The 8,946-nt window shown below is 35.0% G+C and overlaps 1 protein-coding gene across 1 annotated transcript; it reads left to right on the forward strand.

Moving 5' to 3' along the window:
* The first annotated feature begins 330 nt into the window (after nucleotides 1-330).
* LOC112755885 (LRR receptor-like serine/threonine-protein kinase ERECTA) lies at nucleotides 331-8,373 on the forward strand. The gene is made up of 27 exons (XM_025804210.3): nucleotides 331-1,481; nucleotides 2,030-2,168; nucleotides 2,254-2,325; nucleotides 2,496-2,567; nucleotides 2,676-2,747; nucleotides 2,838-2,909; nucleotides 3,011-3,082; nucleotides 3,191-3,262; nucleotides 3,355-3,426; nucleotides 3,519-3,587; nucleotides 3,705-3,776; nucleotides 3,879-3,950; nucleotides 4,038-4,109; nucleotides 4,261-4,332; nucleotides 4,425-4,496; nucleotides 4,584-4,655; nucleotides 4,793-4,864; nucleotides 4,953-5,024; nucleotides 5,114-5,185; nucleotides 5,302-5,373; nucleotides 5,523-5,591; nucleotides 5,701-5,772; nucleotides 5,862-5,935; nucleotides 6,159-6,287; nucleotides 6,433-6,780; nucleotides 6,858-7,228; nucleotides 7,767-8,373. The coding sequence occupies exons 1-27, from the start codon at nucleotides 1,385-1,387 to the stop codon at nucleotides 8,163-8,165; spliced, it is 2,991 nt and encodes a 996-aa protein (XP_025659995.1). The 5' UTR covers nucleotides 331-1,384; the 3' UTR covers nucleotides 8,166-8,373.
* Nucleotides 8,374-8,946: the final 573 nt, after the last annotated feature.

Below are 8,946 nucleotides of genomic sequence, written 5' to 3' on the forward strand. Positions count from 1 at the left end.
TTGTCACAAATTTAAACTTTATTTAAGAGTTTATCGTTAAATAATATATTACTATACACAAGACAAAATTCAAACTCCCGACACTTATTTAGTCGGATGAGTCCACCAACCAAAATTAGTTTTAAGTGATGTTTATAAATAAATCAAGATTCATAAACATGAAGCCATCCGATGGCAATGTTGAGAAAGTGATATGATATAAGAGAGAGAGTGTGAAAGGGAAAGAGAGAGAAAGAGAAAGAAAGAGACGTCCTTGTCACCTCAAATGGATTTGCATTACTTTTTATTTTCTTTCTTTTTATATTTTGTCAAGAACCAACTATTAATCCTGTCTTTTAGATAAAAAAAAAATGTTTTTTTACAAAACTCTCTTGACACTTGAGACTATTTTATAAAATTTAAGTTGAAATGCATTCCATTAACCGAATTTCTAATAACAAAATTGTTATGAAATGAAAGAAGTTACATGAATGGCATGCAAGTATGCAAGAATAGCAAAAGCATCATAACTTAGCCCAGCACCATTAATAATAGCATATAGATATAGACATAGATATAGATTTAGATTTATAGAGCACAGTCCTATTTACTACTACTATGTAGAGGGGGTATGGCTAGAAATTGAATGAATGTCACACCATCAAACCATATACAGTTTCTCACATTAAAAAATATATTAATAATGGAAGTGTTATTAGAGATTTTAGAGAGAGAGAGAGAGAGTGAAAGAGAGAGAGAGAGAGTACAAGTAGTGTGGTGTTTGCAGAAGTTGCAGGTTTGATAGCAGAAGTGGTTGCAGATAGTTTTTAACTTTATCTGTGAAATAATTTTCCCCTTCTCTTTTTCTTCTTCTTCTTCTTCTCTCTCTTATCTCACTCACTCATATATTTTTTTTTTAATTTTGTTTTTCTCTTCTTTGTGCTGCATCTTTCTTACACTTGTGTTGGTTTGCCAGAAAGGATGTGATGGAACACAAAGGCTAAAAGCTTGTGTTGTGTTTGTGATGTGAATTCATTCAGTTTCTGTTACATATTTTGAAAAATCAGAACAAGGCAAAATCCAATTAATATTCTTCACATAAATGGCTAAAAGGGTTGGGGAATACACAGAAGAATTGTCACAGGCATAACTCAACCTTACCCTTTTAACCACTTTCATTTTTCAAATGCTGTGTTGTCACAGAACAAGTGCCACTACTACTTACTTACAAGTGCCACAAACATTGCACCATAATATAACACACTATAGTATATTAAGATTCCTCTTCTTCTTCTTCTTCTTCTTCTAGTTTATGGTTCCTAGTTGAAGGAAAAGAGAGAGCTTCTTCATTGGCTCTTCTTTTCTTCTCTCCTTTTGTGAGGTGTGTGTGTGAAGGTTTAAGTCAATGGAAGGTTCTATGGCATTTAGATTTGGGGTGGTTCTTGTTGTTGCTGCTTTTCTTCTCAATTGTGGTTATGGCAACACTGTGGATTCAGATGATGGTGAGTGTTTAAGTTGTCTTTTGTTCTTTTTCTTTCCCATTTTTCTTCATGTGTTTGGATTAGCTAAGATATCTTTTGAGTGTGAGAGAACATAACATCAATGTTTAAACTTGAAACTTCTCTTTCATGGAGGGCATTGCTAGAAAAGCCAAGTACTTGCTATGTTTTTCTCTCTTTTCTTAGTAAAGGGTATTGAGAAAAAGACTCAGAATTATTTATTTTTATTTTATTTTTTATGTTTTGGGTTCTCCATCCAAATATCATTTGGTCCAATTTTTTAATTAAAGTCAGCACCTTTTTTTCTCACTGATTTTGACTTGATTATTAATTTATTCTTTCTTGGGGATCTTGTGTTTTTTTAACCCCCTCATTTTTATTATTATATGGATGTCAATTTCCACATTGTTAGCATGGAAAATGAGTGCTTTGTTGCATATGAACATGTAATTTGGAAGAAGAACTCTGTTTCCTTTGAATATTGAAGCTCCTAACTATTGTTCTTACAAACAAGTTTAATGCTTTTGAATAATGTTTACTTTGAATGGTAGGAGCAACATTGTTGGAGATAAAGAAGTCATTTAGGGATGTGGATAATGTTCTATATGACTGGACAGATTCACCTTCTTCAGATTATTGTGTCTGGAGAGGGATAACTTGTGATAATGTCACCTTCAATGTTGTTGCACTGTGAGTTATTATTAAACTAAAAAATTACTCTTACCACATTGTGTTCATATGCTTTATTTTTCCTTATTTTTTTTTTTTAATGCAGAAATCTTTCAGGACTGAATCTTGATGGTGAAATGTCTCCAGCAATAGGGAACCTTAAGAGCTTGGTCACCATGTACTTTCTTTACACTTTGAATTAACAAAATTACTTTTGAAAGATTATGTTGCAAACAGAAGTGTTCATCAAAGAATTAAATTTAGTTATAGTTGTTTGTGGCATTTTGTGCTTTTTGTTTGTCCTTGCTGCTACAATGGTGTGATTGTGGTTTTTTTTTTTTGGTACAGTGACCTCAAAGAAAACAGATTATCAGGGCAGATACCAGATGAGATTGGTGACTGTTCATCTTTACAAAGCTTGTATGTCTTCAAACTCACTCAGAAGAAAGTGAATTCATGAATCCAATTCATAATCTAAGAACAGCTTAATGACTTGGAACTTGGAATTCTTTTTTTATGCATGTTCAGGGACCTCTCATTCAATGAGATCAGAGGAGATATACCATTTTCAATATCAAAGTTGAAACAACTGGAAAATTTGTGAGTTTTGTTGTGCATTTTTCTGTCATTCTGTTACCCCAACAGAGATTTGATGATAACAATTCTTGTTGTTTTTTAATGGTGTCTTAGGGTTTTGAAGAATAACCAGTTGATTGGTCCAATCCCTTCAACTTTGTCTCAGATTCCTAACTTGAAGATTCTGTGAGTTATTTTATTCCTTTCTTTTGTTTCTCTCATTCTCATCCAAATAATTATAGTTTTAGCTTCCATGATTCTCAACCTCTTTGAATATATTTCTCTAGAGACCTGGCACAGAATAATCTAAGTGGCGAAATACCAAGACTTATATACTGGAATGAAGTTTTGCAGTATCTGTAAGTAGTATTCAATACATGCAACAAGTATAATCTATCATTTCTTGACATATTTATTTCTGATCTTATCAATAACATTGTTTGCTTTGTTTGTTTTTCGATCTTCAGCGGCTTGCGAGGTAACAATTTGGTTGGTTCACTATCACCAGACATGTGCCAATTAACTGGATTGTGGTATTTGTAAGTATCTCCATATCACTCTCTTTCATTCCAATTTGGTAATATGAACATAAATCGAGTCGAACTGATCAATTTTCTTGCGGGGTTTGCAGTGATGTTAGAAACAATAGCTTGACAGGAAGCATTCCTGAAAGCATAGGAAACTGTACTTCATTCCAAGTCTTGTATGTAGTCCAGTTTTATAGCTGATTTCCAGAGAATGTTTTGTATTTTTATTGTCTCTATACAATTTTAATGTAACTTCTTTTGATGTCAGGGACATATCCTACAACAAAATCACTGGAGAGATACCATTCAACATTGGATTTCTTCAAGTAGCTACCTTGTAGGTGTTGCATGATGTTTCTTTTTATAGCTATATTTCATTAAGGTGTTTGGTTGTAGGGTCAAAAATAGGTTAGAAAACTAGAAATTGCTTGATGGATTTGTTTGAGTTTGGCAGGTCACTTCAAGGGAATAAACTCTCCGGCCATATTCCGTCGGTGATCGGTCTCATGCAAGCACTCGCCGTCTTGTAAGCATTGTTAGCTTGTAGTGTTTGAAACAAACACTATGAAGTTTCTTAATTAATGTTTTCTTCTTTGTCCATCATATTAATTTCTTACATTTTATCCAGAGATCTGAGTTGTAACATGTTAAGTGGATCAATCCCTCCTATCTTAGGAAACCTGACATACACAGAAAAATTGTAAGTATAAGCAATTAGTTTTCATCTTGTATGTATTTAATTTTAGACTCAGTATGTGTTTTGACATCATTGCTGAAATGTTTCTAGGTATTTGCATGGAAACAAGCTCACAGGCTTCATCCCCCCGGAGCTAGGGAACATGACAAAGCTTCACTATTTGTAAGATCCTTATTTCTTCAGCTACATTATGTTGTAGTTTCTTTTTGCTTCAAACAAAGATGTCTGTTCTAGAGGCACTTTGTTGAACTCACTGTTCCAAGAGTGAATGCAAGTTTTTAAATAATGTTTAATGGTCAACCATCTTTTGTAGGGAACTGAATGATAACCATTTAAGTGGGCGCATCCCACCCGAACTTGGAAAGCTTACTGATTTGTTTGACTTGTAAGCACCATTACTTCGAAGCTTCAATTCGATGGTTTTTCTTCCATTTTTTTAATTTATCCTAACTTGATGGGTCACCAATGGTTTCACAGAAATGTTGCCAACAACAATCTAGAGGGGCCGATTCCCGATAACCTTGGTTCATGTAAAAGCCTTAACAGCCTGTAAGAAATAAACCTTGTACCTCTACTTTGTTACTATGATTTTTCTTGTACATTAAGGTAACAGAGATTCCTATTCTCTTCTACTAGCAATGTGCATGGGAACAAGTTGACTGGAACAATTCCCGGGGCACTGAAGAGCTTGGAGAGCATGACTTATCTGTAAGTGATAGCTAGAACCTATTTACAATTCTATTATGTAGGATTCAACTGAAGTTTATTAACAACTTGTCAAGTATTACATTTGAACTTTGCTTAATTAGTCCTTGTTTCATGAAATTGTAATCACTATCCATTAGAAACCTTTCTTCCAACAATCTTCAAGGGCCTATTCCAATCGAGCTATCACGGATTGGTAATTTGGATACATTGTAAGTATGAATCATTTAATGTATCTACTTATGTAAAATGTAAATCTCTCGGGTTCATACTGATGAATAGTTTCGGATTCCTTCTTAGGGATATTTCAAATAATAATATAATTGGCTCCATTCCTTCTTCCCTCGGTGACTTGGAACATCTTCTAAAGCTGTGAGTACTGTGGCAAGTTTCTTGTTATTTATTGTTTTTCGAATCTGGCAGTTTCTCTTTTACTCACGGCTATTATTTGATTTTTGTAGGAACCTGAGCAGAAATCATATAACAGGATTTATTCCAGCAGAATTCGCTAATCTTAGAAGTGTTATGGACATGCAAGTCATTTTTCTTTTTTTTCTTTTTTTTCCCTCTTATGAAATCTGTTTTCTCCTTTGTTTACTTCCCTTTTTTTTTCTGTTTGCTAATTGGTTTTTGTCCTTCTTTCTTGCAGTGATTTGTCAAATAATCAACTCTCTGGCTTGATTCCTCAAGAACTTAGCCAGCTTCAGAACATGGTGTCATTGTAAGTTCAGTTGCTGGAAATTAATAACTTGTTATCAGTATTAGAACACAAACTTTCGTTGATGATCTTAGACTCTTGGAGTGTTAAATGGTTATCAATGATTATCTCTGTTAGCATTTTTAATTTTATTTTTTGAAAATGTTATATAGGAGGCTACAAAACAACAAATTATCCGGGGATGTGTCGTCGCTTGTAAATTGCCTTAGTCTCTCGCTGCTGTAAGTTTGTATTTTTAATTTTTTTTATATAATTTGGTAGCATAGTTGCAGGGATTGGACAACATCACTTTTATTTTAACTAACAAGCTGAATATGTTGAATCTTGTAGTAATGTATCGTACAACAAACTAGTTGGTGTTATTCCCACAAGCAATAACTTTTCAAGGTTCCCTCCTGACAGGTAATGATCATTTACACTTGATTCTTGTGTAGTCAATGTGGTAACCATCATGATTTTTCCCCCTCATTGATACAAACTTCCTTTGACAGTTTCATTGGAAACCCTGATCTTTGTGGCAATTGGTTGAATTCACCTTGTCATGTTAATCACCCTACGGAGCGAGGTAAGAACAACTACCTAACAGGAAATGTAATTCTTTAGGGTCTGCTCAGAAGATATTCTTTGATTATTGTACCTTGGTTAGTAGTGTTTTGAGATTTCGAGTTGTTTGTGATAGATTGTGGCTTTAGTATAATATCATTGATCTTATTTCTATGTTTGTTTGGTAGCTGTTAATCATGTGAAAAACATGAGAAATAAGCTAATAAATGTTATTCATCATGCAGCAACATTATCTAAGGCAGCTATTCTAGGAATTGCTCTTGGTGGCCTTGTAATCCTCCTTATGATATTGCTCGCAGCATGCCGGCCATACAATCCATCTCCTTTTCCGGATGGATCACTCGACAAACCAGGTAAATTCATCTTAGTTGAGTAGATGATCAAAATTTCATCTTAGTTGTAAATTGGCATGGCTCATTTTAGGAGTGTTTGTGATGATTAATGTATAGTGATAGTGTTTTTATCATTCCACCACTGACACATGAGCTTAATTGGCAGTTAGTTTCTCTCCTCCGAAACTAGTGATTCTTCATATGAATATGGCGCTTCATGTGTACGAGGATATCATGAGGATGACTGAAAACCTGAGCGAGAAGTACATTATTGGATATGGTGCATCAAGCACAGTTTACAAATGTGTTCTCAAAAATTGCAAGCCAGTGGCTATTAAGAGGCTCTATTCTCACTATCCACAATGCTTGAAAGAATTTGAGACCGAACTCGAGACTGTCGGAAGCATTAAGCACCGGAATCTTGTTAGTCTCCAAGGATACTCTTTATCCCCATACGGGCACCTTCTGTTTTATGACTACATGGAAAATGGCAGTCTATGGGATCTTCTTCATGGTAATCTGATAACAAATTCTTTGGTTCATGCTGTATGTGCTTTTTTTCTTACTTTGTTATGTTTATGTTTTTTTCAGGAGCTAGCAAGAAGAAGAAGCTCGACTGGGATATGCGTCTGAAGATAGCGCTTGGAGCAGCACAAGGGCTCGCCTATCTGCATCACGATTGTAGTCCTCGGATCATCCACAGGGATGTGAAATCATCAAACATTTTGCTGGATGGAGACTTTGAGCCCCATCTCACTGATTTTGGCATAGCCAAAGTTCTTTGCCCCTCAAAGTCACATACTTCAACTTACATAATGGGCACAATTGGCTACATAGACCCTGAGTATGCTAGAACCTCCCGGCTCACCGAGAAATCCGATGTGTATAGCTATGGTATTGTGTTACTTGAGTTGCTAACTGGAAGGAAAGCTGTTGACAATGAATCCAACCTCCATCATCTGGTGAGTTTTCTATTTGCTATCTAATTTATAGGCCATTTTTATAAATGCATAATGTTGCTTGCATGTTCTAGTGTGTTCCTTCATTTCCAACATTTTAGAATGTTATGTATACTTTCTCTACCAACTTCAAGTTTTCACTTAGACTTGAACCACCTAGTTGTTTGTGATTTATGCTTAAAGTATAACCTAAACATGATTTATACAAATGATGTCTGATTGATTCATGTGGTAAATTATCAATTGCTGTTGTTGGTGGGTAATCCTTATTTACTTAATGATTCACAATAATGTGTGGAACAGATCATAGGTAAAAATAAAATAAGTCACCACTTATGGTTGTTGGTAATGATACACTATTCTCCTTATTAGGTTAAAAGGTTGTTGCTTATTTTGGAAAATGATGTGTGCATTTGTACTGTGAGAGATGTCAATTCACACATGATATGAACAAATAATACAACTCTGTTATTTTGTTTGTACAGCATCTTTCGAAATTCCAAATTGATTTTTACATGGATAATGGTTCTCTACTGTGTAGATTTTGTCCAAGACAGCAAACAATGCAGTGATGGAAACTGTTGATCCAGACATCACTGCCACATGCAATGACCTTGGAGCAGTGAAGAAGGTCTATCAGCTTGCTCTATTATGCACAAAGCGGCAACCATCGGATCGGCCAACGATGCATGAAGTGACACGTGTCCTTGGCAGCCTCATGCCGTCCACCACCGCGGACGCCACCACCATTTCATCAAAACAACAAGAAGGAACTCTTCCACCACCTTCACTACCATGTGCAAAAGTTCCAGCATCATGCTACATTGATGAATATGCAAACCTCAAGACACCACACTTGGTTAATTGCCCTTCAATGAGTACCTCTGATGCACAACTTTTCCTCAAGTTTGGAGAGGTAATCTCCCAAAATAGTGAGTGATTCAGTGACCCTTTTGGAAATTATCATCAAATTGACCATCATATGATTCATATATCATGTATATTAAATCAAAAACCAAAAAAAAAAATGTGTATAAGAATTCTAATTATTTTTGTTTTCAATCTTAGTAGTTAGTACTAGCTTGCAAAGATGATGTGTTTGATTCAAGTACCTTAGTATAAAAAATTGGAAAGGTGCATTAACCAAATTTCTTGTACTTTTGTTTGGTTGCACAGACACACTTACACAATATTGCAGTGTAGTAAATGAGGGTTGTAGTGTAGAGGGTCCACTGTGCATTGTGGGGTAGATAAAGGCTCTTAATGGCTTTAGTAGAGAGATAGAAGAAGCAGTGCATAATGTGTGAACAGCAATAATGCACTGATTTGATTCTTTTTCTCTCTTTCTTTCTTAGCTGGACATGGATCAGTGTCATGTGTCTTTATATGCTGGCAAGTTAGTAAGTATTAATAGGCACTGTATTCATTTGCTTCTTTTTATTACTGCCTGATGCCAAAATGTCCTGTAGCTTCAACATGGAAATAAGGGCAATGGGGTCACCACACTCACCCCACAAGTGAGAGAGGATTCAGAGTGTTAGGCCATTGATTTCTGTGCCATGTTTGCCTCAAAATTGTGAAATATGATTATGCTAGATTATGTGTCATGGCTGTTTCAGATTTTCAAATAGTGGTTGGTTTTATTATTACTTGTTTTATAATGTTTGTTAGTAATTAATTACATCTCTTCATTTATATGATTTTTTAGGTAACCATATGAT

The sequence above is a fragment of the Arachis hypogaea genome, chromosome 6 (genome assembly GCF_003086295.3).
Source record: "Arachis hypogaea cultivar Tifrunner chromosome 6, arahy.Tifrunner.gnm2.J5K5, whole genome shotgun sequence".
NCBI lineage: Eukaryota > Viridiplantae > Streptophyta > Magnoliopsida > Fabales > Fabaceae > Arachis > Arachis hypogaea.

Coding starts and splice junctions, on each gene's coding strand:
- LOC112755885 (XM_025804210.3), top strand. CDS start 1,385: ATGGAAGGTTCTATGGCATTTAGATTTGGGGTGGTTCTTGTTGTTGCT. Junction 2,169..2,253: donor ACCTTCAATGTTGTTGCACT/GTGAGTTATTAT, acceptor TTTTTAATGCAG/AAATCTTTCAGGACTGAATC. Junction 4,865..4,952: donor ATTGGTAATTTGGATACATT/GTAAGTATGAAT, acceptor ATTCCTTCTTAG/GGATATTTCAAATAATAATA.